This window comes from Pezoporus wallicus, unplaced genomic scaffold (genome assembly GCF_028554395.1).
Source record: "Pezoporus wallicus isolate ANWC-B61680 ecotype Strahan unplaced genomic scaffold, APGP_CSIRO_Pwel_v1 contig_2871, whole genome shotgun sequence".
In the NCBI taxonomy this organism is placed as follows: domain Eukaryota; kingdom Metazoa; phylum Chordata; class Aves; order Psittaciformes; family Psittacidae; genus Pezoporus; species Pezoporus wallicus.
Window position 1 is genome coordinate 4,391,382 of NW_026640775.1, and position 19,565 is coordinate 4,410,946.

General features: G+C 49.0%; 2 protein-coding genes across 2 annotated transcripts in view; one reads left to right on the top strand and one right to left on the bottom strand.

The window, feature by feature from the left end:
• Positions 1–1,570: 1,570 nt before the first annotated feature.
• Positions 1,571–2,643, bottom strand: ASCL1 (achaete-scute family bHLH transcription factor 1). The gene is made up of 2 exons (XM_057420577.1): positions 1,891–2,643; positions 1,571–1,708 (listed from the first exon to the last, which is right to left on the bottom strand). The coding sequence occupies exon 1, from the start codon at positions 2,570–2,572 to the stop codon at positions 1,901–1,903; it is 672 nt and encodes a 223-aa protein (XP_057276560.1). The 5' UTR covers positions 2,573–2,643; the 3' UTR covers positions 1,571–1,708; positions 1,891–1,900.
• Positions 2,644–12,170: 9,527 nt separating this feature from the next.
• The window catches only part of PAH (phenylalanine hydroxylase), a 38,689-nt gene continuing 31,294 nt past the window's right edge, over positions 12,171–19,565 (top strand). Inside the window, exons 1-2 of the mRNA XM_057420487.1 lie at positions 12,171–12,362; positions 16,257–16,364. Of these exons, the coding sequence (XP_057276470.1) occupies positions 12,321–12,362; positions 16,257–16,364 (150 nt within the window). The 5' untranslated portion in view covers positions 12,171–12,320. The remainder of the gene's footprint in view (positions 12,363–16,256; positions 16,365–19,565) is intronic.

Genomic DNA, 19,565 nt, shown 5'->3' on the forward strand with positions numbered 1-19,565 from the left:
AGTGTCTCTAAGCTGCCACCCAGTTCTACTACTTTATTTATTTATTTCATTTCATTCCACTTCGCTTCTCGCTTCCCATCATTCCCCCCCTCCCCCCATCCCCCGACGGATTTATTTACCCGGCCACTCTCTTTGCCGAGGCACCGCGGTGGCCCTTGTGCCTTCCTCCCTCCCGCGTACCTTCCTTCCCCCCCCGTGTTTTTCTGCCCTGTGGGTTCCGAGCCGCGGAGGACGGGGGCACGCTGCCGAATTGCGGGATGGAGCGCCCTCTTTTTTTTTGGGACCTGTTTTTTTTTTGGGGGGGGGTGGAATTCTTTAATGTGCAGTGATTTCAGGAGGGACAATACAATCATTAATCACCTCCTCGCCTTTTGCTTTGGGTACAGCATTTGCAACACAGAAGGGCAAGAAAACAATGGTGATACCGCTGGATCTTTGCATATTTATATGAAGATATATATATATATAAATATATGTTACATCCATCAGATACAAGCACTTCATACGCAACTTAGCTCTGGCACAACATCACTGGACATTTTGTCCTTACATTCATCGTTGTCAATGGCAGAAAGAAATAAGTAAAAATTGCATGCAGCAGGCAGCCGATCATTTTCATTAAAAAAAGTTTTATTACGAAACTAGTTTGTATAAAACAGGGTTATACAGGACCTTTGTCAGTTTGTAATAAAACAGTAAGAAAAGGCAGTGGCATAGGGGTCGTTTGTGTATTTTTTTTTTTTTTTCCCAAAAGGCAGCATATACAAACAAATGGCTACCATTTTGCGTTTGGACAATAGCTGCATAAACTTTGTTCACTTTGAACATTGTTTAATAACATTATTAATACATTAACAAAGTTTCTATAAAGTAAGACACGTTGGTGCTAAAGTACATCTGGAGGAAATCCAAGTCCTTTACAAAACCACATACAAAAAATGCCAGTTGTAAGGTAACGTCAACTACAAGTCTAAACATGAAGAGGTAATAAGCATTACATATTAAAAAAAGTATCAAGATATACACATTTTAAACCATTTGTACAAAACCTCTATAAATCTCTCTCTCTCTTATGTACAAAAATAGCTTAATATATCCCCAAACGGGTTAGGATAGATACAAATAGATTTTCTTATAATAAAAAAATTCACAAAAAAAAAAAAAAAGAAAAAAAGATTGGAAGCATTCTATGATGGAAACGAGAGGGAAAGGTCGGAGAGAGGGGAAGGAGAGGTGCGGAGAACGGGGAGGGGGGGTGGGGTCGGGGGCGCACAGGGCTTCTTTGAGTACAGCATAGCTTAATTTCAACACCTCCACAAACATTGGGGAACTAACTTTGTCCACAGAGTGATGAGCGCCGGTCTCTGCAGGGCCGCGGCCGGGCGCGGAGGGGGAGTTCCCCCCCTTTGCGGGAGTGGCAGAGCTCCTCCGCCGGCCGAGGAGAGCAGCGACCGTCCCCGCCACCCGGCTCCCCCACGGGACCCCCTCTCCACCGGGGCGCAGCCCATGGCTAAAGCCCGGCCGGTGCCCGGGGACCGGGGCAGAGCAGCCACCCCGACCCGGTTGTGCCCGCCCGCCGAGCGAGAGACGTGCCCGCACCGCCCTCCGACGGTGGGGAAGAGGAAAATGCAACAGGTTCTTTCTCTGGGTGGATTTCTGTCTTTCTCTGTGTAATATATATCGGGTTTTTTTCCCTTTTGCAACTGTCCTGTAACAACAAAAAAGAGAGGAGGTCAGAGCCGCGCCGGGACCAGCGCAGCGCCGGGCTGCCGAAGCCGCTTGTAAGTACCGGGCATCCCTCCACCCTGCCCGGCAGGTGCATCCCCCGTATCTCCCCGCGTCCTCCCCGTTCCCCTGGCCTCCCCCGTCCCTCCCGGGGAGCGGACCCACCTGCCGCGTTTCAGAACCAGCTGGTGAAGTCGAGCAGCTCCTGCTCCTCGGGGCTGAGCGGGTCGTAGGAGCCCTCGTCGGAGGAGTAGGAGGAGACGGGGGAGCCCGCCATGGAGTTCATGTCGTGGGAGTAGCTGGGCGAGATGGTGGGTGAGAGGACGCCGGCCTGGAAGGCGGCGCTGACGGCGTCGTGCTCGTCGAGCAGCTGCTGCAGGGCGCGGATGTACTCGACGGCGGAGCGGAGCGTCTCCACTTTGCTCATCTTCTTGTTGGCGGCGCCGTTGGGGACGTGCTCCCGCAGCGTGGCGAAGCCCAGGTTCACTAGCTTCACGCGGTTGCGCTCCCGCTCGTTGCGCCGCGCCACGGCCGCCGGCTGCTGCTGCGGCAGGCTGTACCCGAACCCGCTGAAGTTGAGCCGCCGCTTGCAGCGCATCAACTCCGGCGAGGCCGAGCGCTGCCGCTTGGCGGCTCGCGGCGCCGACGGCTTCCCGCCCGGCGACGGCTGCCCGCCCGCCGGGCTCAGCTGCGGCGGCGGCGGTGGCGGTGCCCCCGGGGGCGGCCCCGGCGGGGCGGCGGAGGCGGCGGCGGCGGCGGCTACCGCCGCGGCGAAGAAGCAGGCCGGCTGCAGGAAGGGCGGCTGCCCGGCGCCGCTGGCCATCCTAGCGGGGCTGCCGCTGGCCATGGGCGCGGGGGCGACCGAGCGGCGGCCGGTCCCCGTGCTCCCACGGCCGGGAAAAATTCAAAGGAGGAAAAGGAATTATTTATATTAAAAAAATATATAAAAAAAATAACAGAACAGGCGGCGGGGGAAGGCGCAGCGGCGGCCGGCGGGAGCGGGCGGCGGAGCCCGGCGGGGATGGCTCTGCCCGCCCCCCTCCCTCTCGCCCTCCGTGCGGCGGCCGCGGGGAGGCTCGTGTCGCTCGCGTGTGCGCAGCCTGCTTTGCAAAGCCCCTTTTGCAAAAAAGTGGCTGGGGATTGTGTCTCTTATAAGGGGCGGACGGCCCCCCCCCCCCCCCCCCCCCCCCCCCCCCCCCCCCCATACACACACACACACACACGCAGGCACTCTCCCCCCGCCGCTCCCCCCGCGCTCACACACACACACACACACACACACACACACACACACACACTGCACCTTGCGCCTTCCACGCTCCCCGGCTTTACCGGCCGCCTTTTCGTTGCGGGGCGGGGGGAGAGAAGGCGGACCACGACACGCACACACAACACACACACACAGCACACACACACACAACACACACACACACACACACACACACACACACACACACACCACACACGGAACACACACGGAACACCCCCCCCTCCCCGCGGCCCCCGTCGCACACGCGCTGGCCGCCGCACGGCCCCGCCTCCCCCCGCACCCCCCCCCCCCCCCCCCCTCCCCCTCCGCGCTCCTTTCTCCGCGGTGCCCGCTCCCCCGCCCCGCCGCCCCTCGCGGGTTTGTTGTCGCAAGTGCGTGCGCCCGGCGCGTGCCGCGCTCCCGGCCCTGAGCAAACACCCGCGCCGGGGAGCCGCGCGGGGAGGCGGCGGCGGCGGGAGGCGGCGCGCGTGGGGCGCCGCGGGGGGGCTGGGGGGTGGCGGGGAGGGGTGTGCGGGAGAAAGGGGGAGCCCTGCCCCGGTGGGGGGGGTGGAGGAAAATGGGGGGGTCGGGGGTGCAGAGCGTTTGGCTGCCGTGTCCTCGCGCTTCCCCTCGAGTCGGGGGTGCGCTGCTGCGGCTCGGGGTGCGGGTAACCTCATCGGCACATGGTTTGGAGGGGAGAGCCGCGGTGCGGGAGATGCCCGCGGGAGGAGCGCCCCTGCCAGCGCCGGGACGGGGAACTTCTCCGTGCGCGGGTTTTGGGCTCGTCCCTGGGAAGCGCCCGGGTGCCCGGTGCCGCTTAGCTCGATCAACGAGTGACCGCGTCCCGCCGCCCGGGGACTGCGCCCCTCACAGCGGCCGGGGCCGTGCGTTTGAGCCCCGGTGGCTCTGCCGTCTGGCGAACAACGGCGGGCGAACAGGCGCGGGTGTCGGGAGGAGTGCTGGCCAGGGAAGTAGCGTGCGTAGCCGGCGGAGAGGTCTCCCTTAGTTAGCTCTTGAAATGCTGAGTGCCAAGGGACGCGCCTCGTTGGACAGAAAGAATCATAGAATTGTTTAGGTTGGAAAAGACCTTTAAGATCATGGAGTCCAACCGTTACCCCAGCACTGACAAGACCACCACTACACCATGTCCCTAAGTGCCATATCTACACGTCTTTTACAGCACCTCTAGGGATGGTAACTCCACCACTTCCCTGGGCAGCCTGTGCCAATGCTTGACCACGCTTTAGGTGAAAATTTTAATTATTTCTTTTTCCAAAATAACCCCCTCTTGGGTGCTACCAAAGTGGACAGTACTCAGAAGGTCCAAATACCACACAACTGCCACCGGCAGTGGGCTTGGGGAGGGAAGTTTGTCTCAGAGGGCAGCGTGAAGTCTGGGTATGCTAAGCAGAGCAAGCAGATGAGGAGTCAGCACTTCCCTCGCTACCAGAGCCCATTTCCCAGGCCACGCAGTCCCCTAACTGGTCCCAAGGAGCTCACAGAGCCCTCACTACCTCACATGGCACCTTGCAAAGTGGAAGCAGGCCACCACCTTTCCGAGCACGGAAGAGAAGTGCTGAGGTGCTCAGAGCTTCGGGCTGGTGTGATTTGGTGGTCAGACCAACCCTGCGGGAGGACATGGCCAGGACCAGCCTGCGGCCATGCTGGTGGTCCTGTTCTTGTCATGAGCAGCAGTGGGGACTCCAGCTTTCTCTCCCTGCCCTCCTGCCTTTCACATAGGCTCGTATCTCTGCAAGCCTTAACAACATTTTCTGCCTTCAACTCTGCCTCATCTCCACTTCTCTCTGCACCTCCTCACTCTGGAAACGCAGATGTGTGTGACCCCTAAGTCCCTAAAAAAATGCAGAGTTATGGTATGACAGTCTTGCCACAGGTGAGATTATGGCTTCAGGAAGTCCCTGGCAAGTGGCATTCATCCCTGGCATTCACACCAGCTCTAAAGCATGGAAGGAGTGGACCTGCGCAGTCCCTGTTCAGGTTTCAGTAGAAATTAGTGCAAAATTAAACCCTGTTTTGCTGCTGGCCTCGATTACAGCAGACAGGAGCTGTGGAGATCCCTTCTCATCTGCCACTGCTTCTCTCGCCTTGGCTGGGCACGTGAGTTAAAACTGTGATAAGCAGTGGTGTTGCATGGCAGAACCTTAATGTGCACCTGCTGAATAGTCTTGTAGTAGTTTTTAACATGGCAGCTTTTAATGCACATGTGCAATGAAAAAGTAAAGCAGTTCTGTATGGTCTAACCTCTGCTGTATTTATTTCAGGGCCCTCTTCACTGGTCACTGAGTTTCTGTCTGATTTTTAGCCTACATTGCATGTGAAATGTGAAATGTGTGAAATGATTTTCGTCTGTCTCGGGCAGAACAGCCAGTCCTAAGCGAGATAAAACATTAATTTTTATTTTCTGTAGAGAGAGCTCTTGCTCTTCAATTCCAAGTCGTCTGGTTGGTTTGTTCAACACACCTTACCTGACAACAGCATTCTCTGCACTGGAAATAGCTGTTGCTCTGCTGCATCAGCTCTGCGTTGTGACATTGCTGGAGTGAGAAAATGACAATGAACCAGCCCTGCAACCCCAAGGCCTTGGGAAGAGATAGATAGCAAAAGAATTGCATCCAGGTAAACCGTATACGTGTTTAGAAAGACATACATAGATGTATGGAGCAGCCCACTACCAGAACTGTTATGGAAACACCACATAAGAAAATTCCCCCCTTTTCTTCCTGAAATGGCAGAGTGAGGCTGGAGTTTCTGGGCTTCTGGAGTCTCAGAGGGTTCTTAAAAAGGCAAAAAATGGGAATCCCAGAGGTCTCTGAGTGTAACTCGCATATCATTTTGTCTCTGTGACTCTGTCCCCGCCATTGTCCAGGCCCGGGGTGGAGGCAAGGTGGAAGGACAGAGCCTTTTCCTCCCTTTGCTCAGCACATCCCTCCCTTACCCCACCTGCGGTACCGCATTCAGCTCGTTGTCCCCCAACACCAGAAGGACATGGATCTGCTTGAGTGAGTCCAGAGAAGGGTCATGAAGTTGCTCCGAGGGCTGGAGCACTTCTATGGAGAGAAGCTGAGAGAGTTGGGGTTGTTCAGCCTGCAGAAGACAAGGTTCAGGGGAGACCTTAGAGCAGCCTTCCAGTACCTAAAGGGGGCCTACGAGAAACCTGGAGAGGGATTTTTAACAAGGAAGGTCATGTAGTAACAGGACAAGGGGTGATGGCTTTAGACTGAAAGACGGTAGATTTAGGTTAGATACTAGGAAGAAGTTCTTTGAGGGTGATGAGACACGGTCACAGGTTGCCCAGAGAAGCTGTGGCTGCCCCATCCCTGATAGTGCTCAAGGTCAGGTTGGATGGGGCTTTGAGCAACCTGGTGTTGTGGAAGGTGTCCCTGCCCATGGCAGCGATTTGGAGCTGGATGAGTTTCAAGGTCCCTTCCAACCCAAACCATTCTGTAAATCTACGTTTCTATGATCCACTGGTGAGCAACTATGCCACTGGTGAGCAAACGTTCCCCTTGCCATGGTTGAGGTGATGCCAATGCTGGCAGCTCCCCTGGCTGCTCTCTGTGGAGGGTAAGGGGGTTGGGGCTGCCAGGTTTATAGATAATAAATATTGTTTCAAGGTTCCCCGCTTCCACCCACTCCTATGCACAGTCCTGCACCTGCACTTTGAAATTCTTAATTCTAACATAATGATAAATAGCTTTTGCCCTTTTCATTGGGCTTTTTTTCTTTCTTCCCCTTTCCTCCCTGCCCCCTTTTATTTTTAAGGAAATCTTGAACTGTCATTATTTTATAGTGGCTTTTTTTTGTGCGCCTAAATTGTAACCACGCTTGTGAGGTCCTTTGAAGTCCTTGCTTTAAAAAAAAAAAATGTAAAAAAAAACTTTGGTATATTCCCCCCCCCCCCCCCATCTTCTCCTCCCCCTCCCCCTGCCCCTTTTCTTTTTTAAAGACCATTTACGTTATGATTAAATGCCGTCTTGGAAAAGCAGAACGAAAGTCGTTAATCTATATAGATCTTCAAAGAATCGATACATTCGGGACTTCTGTAGGATTTGTTACACTCCATTTTGTTACAGTAGGCAGCTCGTCTGGATTTGGGCACATGTGTTTCTCTCCCTCCCCTCGCCCTCCCCCTCCCTTTTTCAGCTTCCCCCCCAAGAGTGAAAATAAAGTAAAAGGTCTTTCATGGTAAACAAAACCAGCTTATTCTCCACATAGAACACATGAATAGCTGGAAAAAAACTTACAATAAATGGTGCATTTTTTTCTCTGCTGGGTATAGCATTCAAGATCAGTCCAGTATTCAAGAAGCAGTCCATTTTTTGCTCAGCAAGAGAGTTTAGAAAAGAAGCGTGGGGTCTATTCAAGGATCTTTTCCCCCTTCACAATTGCTGGGCTTTATGAAACCTATCTTCCATGCCTTGTCAGAGTATTTCTGGGGACCAATTAGTGCTTTGTTGCAAGGCTTCTTTGCTGAATCTTTGAGCAGCAAGAAAAAGCTCTCTTGAGTCTCCCCTTATTTTGACTATTTCAGTCATTACTCAGTGTAATAATTAATATGACAACTGGACGCTGAAGTTTGTATAGAAACACCTCGGCTGCAGGAGAGAGCGTGCAGTGGGTGGTAACAAGCTACAGATCAGACCGAGAAGCCACACACACAAGGAAGGGGGGAAAAATGGGGTAAAAGAAAAAAAGAGAGAGAGAATAATGAATGAAAAGAAGGAGGGAAAGAATAAAGATAAATAAATAGTTGGCGCAACCCGAAGAAACATAATACGGACTTGGAAGGAAAAAAAAAGAAAAGGCAATTAGGAGGTGGGGGGCAACCCCAGAGAAGTAAACTTATTTTGAAACGGTTTCTATGTGAATATAATTTTCAGAACTTTGCTACTTTCAGAAGGCAGGAAGAAAAGCTATTTCCCTCCTTTTCTTCGGGTAAGCAATTTTCAAGGGGCATCTGCCTGCACTTTTGCATACTTGACAAACTTTAGCATCTCTTGCTAAGCGGCCCTTCAGAGAAAGAAGGACTTTGAGCATGAAACCGTCTTGGTGAGTAATTGTTGCCAACCCTGCCCAGATAAGAGGCAGTTTAGTTCTCGGGACGGCAAGTTGTACGAATTTTCTTAGTGTTGTACCGTCTACAAGAGGAATAAAGCCTGTGCCCTAATGAAGAATTAAAAATGACGTTTGACCAGGGACACTGCTGAATTCCTCTCGAGAGGCGTCTTTGGGATGAACACTCATCGCTTTGCAGACATTTCTTAGGCTGCCAATTAGGGCATAATAAATAATTAGAGGTTTTAAGCATATTAGATACAGCTCATGCTAATGAGCTACAGCAGGTCTTGTGCTAACCTGAAGTGACAGTTTGCATATAGGGCTGCAAAAAACTAAAAAAAAAAAAAAAAAGAAAAAGAAGAAAGAAAAAAAGGGAAAAAGAAAACAAGAAAAGCAGGAGCGGCGGCAGTTGCTCCCCCTCCGCCCCCAGTCCCATCTCCAGCCGCAGCCCCAGCCTCAGCCCCGGCCCGGCCCGCTAGCCCCTCCGCCGCTCCCGCCAGGTCCGGTGCCCCCGTCCCTTCGAGCTCCCGGAGCTGGGCCCTTCGACCGCCGGCCCCGCCGGGTGGCCCCATTGTGCGGCCACGCGTCCCGCGTCCATCACAGCCCCGGGGGATAAATCACACCGCGCTGCTCCCCCCATCGCCACGATTTGGAGACAGAAATTTTGGAGGCTGGGGGGGTGGTGTGTGTGTGTTTTTCCCGGCGCCTCCGAGGCTGCAGCCCTCTGGCAGGGCAGGGCAGGGCAGGAGGGTGGGAGCGGGGTTTGGGTGATGCCTGGGAGGTGAACAGCCCCCGTTCCCTGAGGGCAGGCGGCGGGGACGGCGCGGTGTCCGTCCACGTTCCCCAACTCGGCCCGCTCCCGCGTTCGGCGGCCGCTGCAGTGGGGACACAGTGCCACCTGCCGGACACGGGAGGAGGGGGGTGTGGGGGGTGAATCCTGTGGGGAGGTGGATGGATGAGGTGCCGCCAAAAAGCGTTTAGGAGCGGGCTGCGGGAGGTTTCAGGAGCTCGGCTTTGCAAGGAGAAGGGTCCTGCCTGGGCGGTGTGGCAGCCACGATGTGCACCGGAGTGTGGGGAAATGCAGCCTGTCTGGCACGTAAAGGAGAGCTTGAAGACCTCTGGGAAATGCATGCACAATATTGCTAAGGCAGACTGCCCCTCACCATATACACACACGTAGCGTACACAGCGAGTATCCCTGTAGATACTCACTGAATCCTCATTTTTTTTTTTTTGAGCTTCTGGTCTTACTAACAAAGCCCCCATCCATTGCTCACTGCTCCCTCAAAGGGACTGGGACATCTTGAGCAAGCTGGGAAGGCAGGGAGCTGCGAGACAAGGGTGGTCCCAGTGTCCTTACACGGGAAGGGACGCCCCTGCCCAAAACAGAGTGCAGCTGCGGGGAGCTGCTGCTCTGCAAATACTGGCTAAAGGCAGAGGCGGGATAGAGCAGTCTGAAAAGCAACCAAAGTCCGTGGCCCTTTGAACTTGCATCATGCTGGCCAGGGGAACCCGCCAATTTTCAGTGCAAACAGCCCTCTTAATTGTGGCTTAGCAGCAGAGCCAGGGTTTCTGTGCATGTGGTGGGTGCATGTGTGTGTGCTCCAAGAAAGTGTGTGTTTATGAGGGCAAAAGAGTTTTAGATAGAGACAATGTGGGACATTCGTGTGTATCTGCATATAGTTTAAAGAAGCAGGGTTGCACAGTGCTACATCAAAAGCCCAGAGCAGGACTACTAGAACCAAAGCTCAGGTGCTCAGTCAGGGGCCACGGAACCAGACACACGGGGCAATTTGAAACCCAAGCAGGAAATCCCAGCTAGAAATGTCACTGAGGGGGATGAGCCCATGCTTGGTATGCTCAATGTACTTCACAGGGAAGCTCGGGCAGTTTGGACTCTGAAATGGTCCAAGGTAACCAGTGCTGATGCAATTGCGTGTTCATACTGTAGTGGCACTGGGTATGCACACACACACACACACACACACACACACACACACAACTTTGCAGTAGGAGTAAGAGATAAGCTTGCAACATAAATAATAAAAACAGGTAGGAGGATGCCAAACAGATAATTACGAGGATTTGGCATGAGCAGTATTTTGCTTACCCAGTGTTTCACTTTGCCTTGCCATTACTGTCAGGCTAGAGTGAACATACATAAGAAAAGGGATGAAAGCAAGGAAAAAAAGAGTAAATGCAAGTCACAGAGAAAGAAAAGAGACAGATCAAAGATTAGTGAGAAGAGAAGGGAAAGAGAAGCAAAGAGGAAGGCACAAACAAATGACAGAGGAAGCAGTTTATGACTTTGGATGTCACAGTTACTTTGGCCAGCCATAGGATATACATCTAAGTGTTTTTTTTTAATCTAGTCGAAAAATATACCAGGTAGCAAGGCCTTGTGTGTGGGGAAGTAGACAAGAACAGTTGCTAGAGACTGTCATGTCCTGCACAGGGACCACCAACATCAGTGTTGTCACCATCCTTATCTCACTGTTTTTTTTTTGCAAGGTGGCCTTCAATATCCCTATCCTGGGTAGGACTGTGCCTGGTGCTGCACAAGCATAGGGCACAAAATGCTGCCTACCATAGAGAATTCATTGGCTGAGCAGTTCAAAGCCAGTAGTGTTTACACTGCTAGCAATTATTTAGGTTAGCCTTGCTTTCCTCTATGCTCCACTTTGCCTTCCCCCTACCTGATGCCACAATGTCAGCAGGCCCAGTGTGCTCTGTGTGTATCTCTTTGGGCTGCCTGCCTCAACCTGCCAGCCCACGCCACAGGCTTGCTGATCACTCAGCAAGTAACTTTCTACCCCTGTGTGCAGCCACAGGATGCATAAAAAAGCAGCTCTTCCAAAAAAAAAAAGGTAAGTGTGCCCAGAACACTGAGTTACTTCAGGTGTATGTTATACAGTCAGTAATTTCAGTGGGCTGGATTCTGACTCCACAACTATGCGGTTCAACACGGGTTCAGACTGAGATTCTTCGAAGTGGCTCCACTCAGTTTCTCTACTGTAAGGCTGATCAGGTTTAGTAGCTATTGGGTTTTCTAAGTACCAGTAATTCATGGTGTTTGTTGGTACTCACCAATCTGAGTTTCCACTGGTGCATGCGGTAGGGGTTCCCTCAAAGCTAAAATAACTGTAAAAATATAGCAAGATTACTTGCACTGGCATAGTTTGTCTTGGTACAGACTTCACCATCCCGAATAGCAAGATAGATGCTTGACCAGTCGATTGGTTTTGTTTGTTCGTTTTTTTTCCCACATGCCCTCCAGTACTGGTCCCCGACTTTGCATTATTCTCTCAACCCCTTTGGTGACTCTTTCTAAACCAAATCTGGGCTCCAATCCTTTACCAACCTTTTCTGAAGTCATTTATGCCCCTCTCCCAGTTCCCCTTGTAGCTCTCTATGGCTGACACTATATACAAGTACGCATACATCTTCTACATTTTTTCTGCATCCTCCTGTCCTGCATCTCTACCTAGTTTTCCCTGCTCCTTTTCTTCCTTTACCTTCTTTACCCCTCTCCATGTCCAGACTCATAACTCAGTGTGAAGTTCATGCAGCTAACTCCTGTCTCACACTTCCTTTATACTGGGTTTCTCTTTCCAATATCTGATGTGTGGAGCAATGTCTCCTGCTTTCTGACCTCTTGGAGGCATCCTGAAAGGACAAATCCCTCAGCTGCTGCAGTGTGCCACAGCCCACCCTTGCTCATATTTGTCATTCAAAGAGCAGATCCTGGGGAACATCTGATCTCTGCTCACGTGGAGTAAGCCATGATGGGAATCCACCTGAAGCTGAACACACATGCAGCAGTGGGAATGGACCGGGGAGGGCGGGGGGGAGAGGTTGAACCAAAGGCGATGTGTTGACATGAAAAACCGAAAACAGCATCTGATGTTGATCAGGAGGACGGCTGTTAATTCAAAGCACGCCGCTCGTCTGCATTGGGCACAGATAGAAACATGCTGGAGAGCTGCTATGCACTGGGGTGGAACTCACAGGGGCTGGCCGGTGAGCAAGCCTGGCAGCTTGCTGATGTGCCAGGGGTGGGTGGGTGGGGGGCGTGCAGGGAGAACGCCCCCTTGGCACCGTGTCCAGAGGAGGGAGCTGGGGAGAGGGGGGGGAAAGGGATGGCTTTGCCTTGCTTGCTCCACTTTAAATACCTTTGCACAGAGCTCTGGCCACTGTAGTAAGGTCAGAAGGCTTCACCTGCAGCGACAAAGGGGCCTCTCTCAGTGGGCACCACTGCCTCTGCAACATGGACGCACAGCACTGCAAAATGAATGGTGACCCTTTCCAGGTAAGTGGTGGGGTCTGTGTGCCTGCTCTTTGTAGGGGAAGCCGTGGCTGCATTCCTCCTGCCTCCCCCCTGCTTGCTTGCAAATCTTGTCCCCCACTCTCTGAGAGGCAGTGTGACCCTAGGTAGGAGGAAATAATGCTGCTGTCCTGATGCTTTGCGGTGCCTGGTTGCCACTGTTTTCCTTTTGGCAGTCCCCATGTTTGTCTGTTGTTAATTGTGCTCACAAAAGTGCAGTGAGAATGAAAATGAGCATTGCAACAGCATCCTTGCATATATGGCAAAGGGAAGGAGAAGCAGCAGAAAAGACCAACAACTAATTTAGGGGTCTTAAACCTGTGTGATGAAAGAAAGCTGTCTTCTGTTAAAGGAAAGCAGCTGAAGTTACCTGCTCTTCTAGTGGAGATATTTGTTAAATTCTGGGACTCTGACAACCCTTTTTTTTTTTATGTTTACTGACTGACTTTGATCTCTCTGCTTTTGGGAAATACGGGAAAGTCCTGAAGCCCATGCCTTTCGATTACAGGCAGTACAGTTAATACAGGGGCAAGTGATGTAACCTGAGGCCAGCATGGTTAATTATTAAGATCAAATTCTGTGTGTATGTATCCTATGCAATGCTGCTGAAGCCAGAGACAAGCTGCAGAAGACGTGCAAAAAAGGGCTTTAATTTATATGAGCTTTTTAAAGAGCAGAGCTGCCAAGGAAGCTTTTTTTTGTACTACTTGGTGTGCTACGGCTGAACTCCAACAACAGCTCTCTAGGGTCCCACCTTACTCTTTTACCAAGTTGTGTAACTGCTTGGTCCCAATGACATCTAGTGGAGCTGAGCATCTAAATGCCCTAAGAAATCTGATTTGGGAACTAGTTTCATTTCCAGAAGTAACTTAGGAATATCATTTTCTTTGAACTTCAAGGAAAATTTCCTCAGGCTTTAATAGTGTTGGAATTCACTCTGAGTGGCTTTATCTCACCAGCTCAGAGATGGATTGGAAGGCTGACAAGTCTGTGTTATTGACCTCCAATACTGCACGTGTTGGAAAGGCAATATCAATCTACTTGTGAAGTGGTTAACTAAAAAATACAGATTTACATTGTGCTCAGGTAAACACATCCTTACATCTGCACATCACCTGTCTTTGAGATTGTACTAGACAAGTAGAACTACCCCCAGAGTTGCAATTCCTCTCTATATGTTGAAAAGAAATAAATTAGAATTGAGAATGGTTAAACTGTGATCAACAGTTAAAACTATGCATAGGTACTACAAAAAGCTCACCAATGAATGTGAGTGCCTGTGTGTACACTGGTGTTTATTACCTCCAGTTTATGTGTCAGCGTATGTTGTCCCCAGTGTGTACTGTTATATACTGCCTCCATTTCTATTGATAACAACTGGGTACCAGGAAAACAATCATTTTACTCTTTTTTTCCCCTTCTAATGAAAGCTGTCATCTCTCTGGACCGACTTATGCTGGAACTAACATTTGTACAAAGACTTTCAAGTGAAGTGAGTGCATATACAGACGTGCAAGATGTTAAGCAAGTATCACTCTGTTAGCATGATTAGTGCCTTCTTCCTACTGCAATGTGTCTTAATTTAAGCATCAGCTTAAATTGATTTACAAGAGTGGGAAAATGAGTGACAACAGATTGAAAGAGGCTGATAATCAAGGCTAGTGACCAATGAAAATCTATCTGGGTTGGAAAGAAGATTTTTAAGGCATTTTTGGGTCATCTCATGGTATAAAGTAACATCAGAATTACCTTGCAGGACTTGAACCTTCCGTTATATCTCCTGCAGGTGTCTAAACCACAAATTCTTTCTTCGTCACACAGATTCATGTCAACATGCCATAGAAGTTGATCCTCACTTCATGTATTGGCAAGAGTATTTTAAATACATAACTGCAATGTTTTTAGAACAATTCTGGTGCAGACCATGAAAACCAAATTCTCAGTCCATTGGGCAGACACAGTTCTGTCCTTAAGATCAGTTTTGGCTGTGGTGAGAAAACAGAAAGTCAAAGCAACACATAGATGGCATTTCAGATGCATTTTGGTTACACTATCATAAAATTTCTGAGGCCCTCATTTGGTTTGCCTTTTGACAGACTCCTGTCCTCATTTTCCCTTACAATGAAATTGCTTGAGGTGTAAATGGGTTTCATTAGCCAGCTGCCACGTTGCTCCTGGCTGCTTTTCCTCTTGGTTCCCATCATGTAAGAGCTGGGCCAACTCCCTGTCTGTGTGAGGACCCAGGAGACACTGGGATGCTGTGGGAAACATCACAGTTGAACAGATGACAATCTTCCCTTTGGTGCATAAAACCAGTATTTCTACTACAGTTCCCACTAGGTGTTTCCCATAAAGGTAGAAAACATTTGGATAACCTTTGCAGCCTCTGGAAATAAAGCCAGATAGAAAAATCTGTTGCCAGTCTCTGACAGTGAATTCTCAGGTAAGCAGCAGCCTCACAGACAGCCTGAATAATCAGTAATTATCTACTTTACAAAAGAAGACAATTCCTTATTTTTCTGCTTCAGAAAATGTAGTCCCACCAAGAACTGTATGGCTTCAGGGCAGCTGGATTTGGTTGTTAATTTGTCTGCTACAAAGACTGTCTTTTCTAAGGACAGTATTTGGGAACTGAGATTCATTATACTCTGATTTATATTTTAAATTAAGCAATAGCTATCATAAAGACAGGCTTTGAGTGAAAATACAGAACTTCAAATGCATAAAGAAAAATTGAGTGGATGCCTTGAGTCAAGTTTTGGTTCACGACCTGTGTTTGTTGCAGTTGTCCAGTGTGGTCTTTGAAATACCAACCAGGGGCAATTTGCCCTAGGCCAGTAGCTGTTAGCACAACACCCCCACCTCCAACAAATAGGGTATTAATGTGACTTCCAAACATTTGTATTGGTTGTGCATCCAATTTACTGTCTTCAGGAAAATTAAGCTATTCTAGAAATCTTACCAGGCACTTACCTGCCATGTCAGGTACCCAGATAATTCTCAACATCTGGGCCCACTCCAGGACTCAGTTTCCTGTTTCTGAAGTGATGAAATAGCTCCTTCGTACTTTATAGGGCTTTTGTGAAAAGAAACACATGTAGTGAGAAATATCAAGGCATTCTGGTAATGAGAACCATGAAAATAATTAAAATAAACATTCGCATTGCTTGGGAATAGTAGAAATTGCCTTTGGAATTTGCAGAGAAAATCAGTACAAGAAAGAGAAAAAGCATAAATGAAAACATGTCTTACCCCAAGTCTCTACTCACTGTGGAATTTAGGAAATATCTAAACATTTGCTCCAACGTTTTTGCCTATTCTTTTTGCTTGTTTGTTGTTGTTGTTTTGGTTTTAAACCACTTTCCATACCCCTCTTGTGAATACCACATCTCCTGATGCTGCCTGGAAGGGTACAAGCAGAACTGAAGGGAAACATAGATCATGGTCCACATCTGTGCACAGAGCTCATCTCCATCCTTCTGCTTAATCCTGAGTGTTAATGGAAAAAAAGCCCGAGGGAAGGTCTTTGCACTGCAGCTGAAGCCAAAGTACAGTAATGTTTGAAGTCATCCTTGGTTTTGATACATTTGAGAGGTGAAGCAAGGCAGAGATGATATTATTTTCATGTCCTTTTTGACTACTTTGCTCCCACATGGCTCCTAGTTTGAAAGAAGGTTTTTTTTTTGTCTCTACCATCATAAATTAGAGCAGCCCCAAAGCTACTCTACTTCTGGCAGCAACAATTGCCTTGATTTCCACTTAAAGCAACTTTATACCCTCTTTCTGTTGCTGATGCTGTGCAAAAAGGAAACAGAGCAAAGCAAAACTGACTCCTACGGTGAATGTAAAACTTTGTTTGTTTGCTCTCTTTTCTTTCAGGAATCTATGTACATTGAAGAGTCCTCAAATAAAAATGGTGTGATATCTTTGATTTTCTCTCTGAAAGAAGAAGTTGGGGCATTGGCTAAAGTTTTGCGCACATTTGAGGTAAGTATTTTCCTTCAGGAGATCTCAAATGTTTAAATTAAAATCTCTACCTTAACTGACGTGAGGATGGAAAAAAATGCATTTTCTCCATTTAAGAAGGAAATAGTCCATTGTAACTGCTTGAGTAAGAGTAGAAGTGAATTGGGCAATAATCTGAGATTGACATTTGTGTATGTGTATGTATATGTATATAAAGGCAAGTATAACCTGCATGTGAGCTGTGTGACCCATAGTGTACATGTTGCATGAAGTATTTCTATGGGAGCAGCTATTGTCCTCTTAGCGCTTATCCATTTCAGTGAATCTGATCTAAATAAGCCCACCATCTCCCACCAGTGGTACCTCTATGGAGGCAGTACTGGGTACCTACAAAACAGCATCAAAACAACAGCACTTTTTTCACACCAAAAAGGGATGCAGCAACTTGCACTGCTTGACTGGGAAAGCTTTTGGAGAAACAAGGAGCCATTTACCTTTCAGAACACTGTGTGCCTTTTTATTATTGCAGAAATATTTCCCAGATGACATGGACGGTGTTTAAAAAGCACGAAATCCTTGCAATTCAGGTTGTGTTGCAACACAGAGCTGTGTACTCTATGCTCCCAAGCAAATACACTCTTCTATTGGTTTTGTGATTTCTTGATTTCTTTTTATTTCCTTTGAACATCATCATGTACTACTTGTGCCTGAAAACAGCTCTTTCTGTAGAACACTGTAAAAAGTTGTGGCCTGCATACTTTCCATTCGTAAACTGAACTGACTAGGAAATGAAAGATTTGTGTGGTATTAGTACAAATGAAAACTAATTATAGGACATATTTAATTCATTAAAATGAAGGGAACACCAATGACAGCACAGCTAGTCTAAGTCAGTGAACTGACCACTGTAAAGCAGTCCTGCAAAATGTCTGCGTGTTGGTGGCGTGCATGTCTGTAAGTGAATTAAGGAGGCTGTTAATATTCTCTGGTTAAACACATTGCTGTCTACTAACCAAATTGCTGTTAGGTCTAAAGGAAAATATGCAGGAGAGCTAGTATAGGAAAGGAAGAAGTAGCTGCTTCTTGGATGCGACTTTTCCCACCCCAAAGCAGTACCTAAACTAGACCATCTGAGTCACAGTTTTCCCCAATGACACTGATGGCAACTGAGGGGAAGGGGCTCAGCCAGAGATGTTTGCCCTGGTGTCTGGGTGGTTTGCCACCCCAATGAAGCCAATTCTTTCCTTGAAAACTTGCAGTCTGCCCCACCACCAAGGCTTGAAAGGAGACCTGGCATAGGTGCTCTTATATCAGTTCTGCATGCTGTTTACAGTGTAGTAGGGAGATAGGTAGGTGGCTGGAAGAAAAGGATTTAATAGTACAAGCCTGACCTGCAGTTTCAGCTCCTCAGGGCTGTCATCAGTGAATTCATGAGTGTTGGGGTGTATAAACCAGAGCAGCCATTAGGCTGCTCTTGCTCAGTGCAAAAGACCTCACCCGGTGCACAGTGGTGTAAGACTCATGAGCATGCAGGGCCGAAAGAACCTCCACTCTTTCCCATGTGGTCCATAACCATGGAGCCTCAGAGACACAGACTTTGCACTCAGTGGCATCCACAGCAGAGAGAGGGAAGGTGGTGACACTCAGGTCACCACGCAGGTGAAGCGTGGGAGCAAGGAGGGAGACATCAAAAGGGTTTTTTCTCTTGCACCCTTTCCCTGCTTAATAAAGTCAGCAGTGTGATGCAGATTAGCTACAGGAGTTAGTTCAGACTCTCCATGGGTGGGCTTCTCCAGGCAAGGACACCCCTTGCCTTGTCCCCAGGGATTCTGTTGCCAGCTTGATGCTGGCCTGCGGAAATGCAGTGGCTTTGTCTCAGAAGGGTGGCAAAGGAAGATGTGGGCACAGCTGCTCAGGCAGTCATTGCTTCACACAACCACATAAAGTAGGAAAAAGCATAACACAGAAGCCACAAAATAGGATCAGGCTGTTCCCTGGAGCAGACATGGCACTGTAGCCATCGACCCCCAGGAAGGAAGGAAGAGACCTTGCATGGCCACTGGTGCTGATGGCCGTATGTGGTGTGTTTGGAGCCCCTCTGATCCTTGCTGAGGCTGCTGGGTTCTCTGTGGGCACTTGCGTGTGGGAATGCAGAGAACACAGACAAAGAGCTCAACCCTGTCCTCCCCCCAGTTCATCCTTGAGAGCAATTAAGGGACCTCAGGCACTGGCTTTGAGGATTTTGCCTTTTCTGTAGCCGATCTACAAAACTACTCTGGGACATGAGGGGGGGAGAAGGAGGGTTACGAGAGCTGTAAATATGAAAGTCTTGAAAATAAATCCTCTCTCAAGACAGGGAACGGAGTCTGGAAGCAAGATCCAGATTAAAACAGAGAACTGAGGGGATTCCGAAAGAACGGATAGATCTTGCGGTACCATCAGCAGCCAGGATGCCTTTCTGTAAAGGAGGTGTCTGTGTGGACCCAGGGAGGTTCATCTTCTCTTTGGTTTAAGAGCTGAAGAAAAAAATTCTGTTGCTCTGAGAGAGCTGTTCAATCACTCTTACGGCCCTGCCCAGGGTGCACAAGCAGGTCCTCCCTCCCACGTTCTCCTGCTGTCCACATCCTACTTCTGTGCTGGGGTGAAACTTGGCCAGACATTAGCCCCCATCACAGCTTGATCTCCACGGGAAGCAGAAGCCAAAAGGATCTGTGCTGTGCTGCAGCCTGGACTTGCAGCTCATCAAGCACAAGAGAATTACAATGTATTTTGTTTGTCCTGCTCAAACATCCCTTCCAGGTTGCACATGAAGTTGACAGAGCTTCATGCTCTCATGTTTGCTTTTTTGCTCAAAGACCCAAACTCTTTTTTTTCTGTTCAGGTCTCAGCTGCAGGCAGGTTTGTGGGTACAGTGACAACTGTTGTTTTTCCGATGTAGCTTGAAGGCTTCTTTTTCCTGAAGAATCTCCTCTAGGTACTCAGCTCCTTATGTCTACTAGCATTATGTTCAAAATGCACTTGAGTATATCAACTTTTTTCTTACTTTCACTCTTGATTCATATTCTCTCTAATGCATTTCAGTGTTGGACCGATGCACAATGTCCAAAAAGAGCAAGCAGTCTGCATGGAAGAAGGGTTGTAGCTTCTAGGACAGGCACATGTTTAAAGAAAGACTTTTTAAGTTGAATATATGTCTTTTTAAGCTGAAAGCACTTCTACCTC

Excerpts from the sequence above, each read along its gene's own strand:
- ASCL1 (XM_057420577.1), bottom strand. The coding sequence starts at position 2,572 with ATGGCCAGCGGCAGCCCCGCTAGGATGGCCAGCGGCGCCGGGCAGCCG.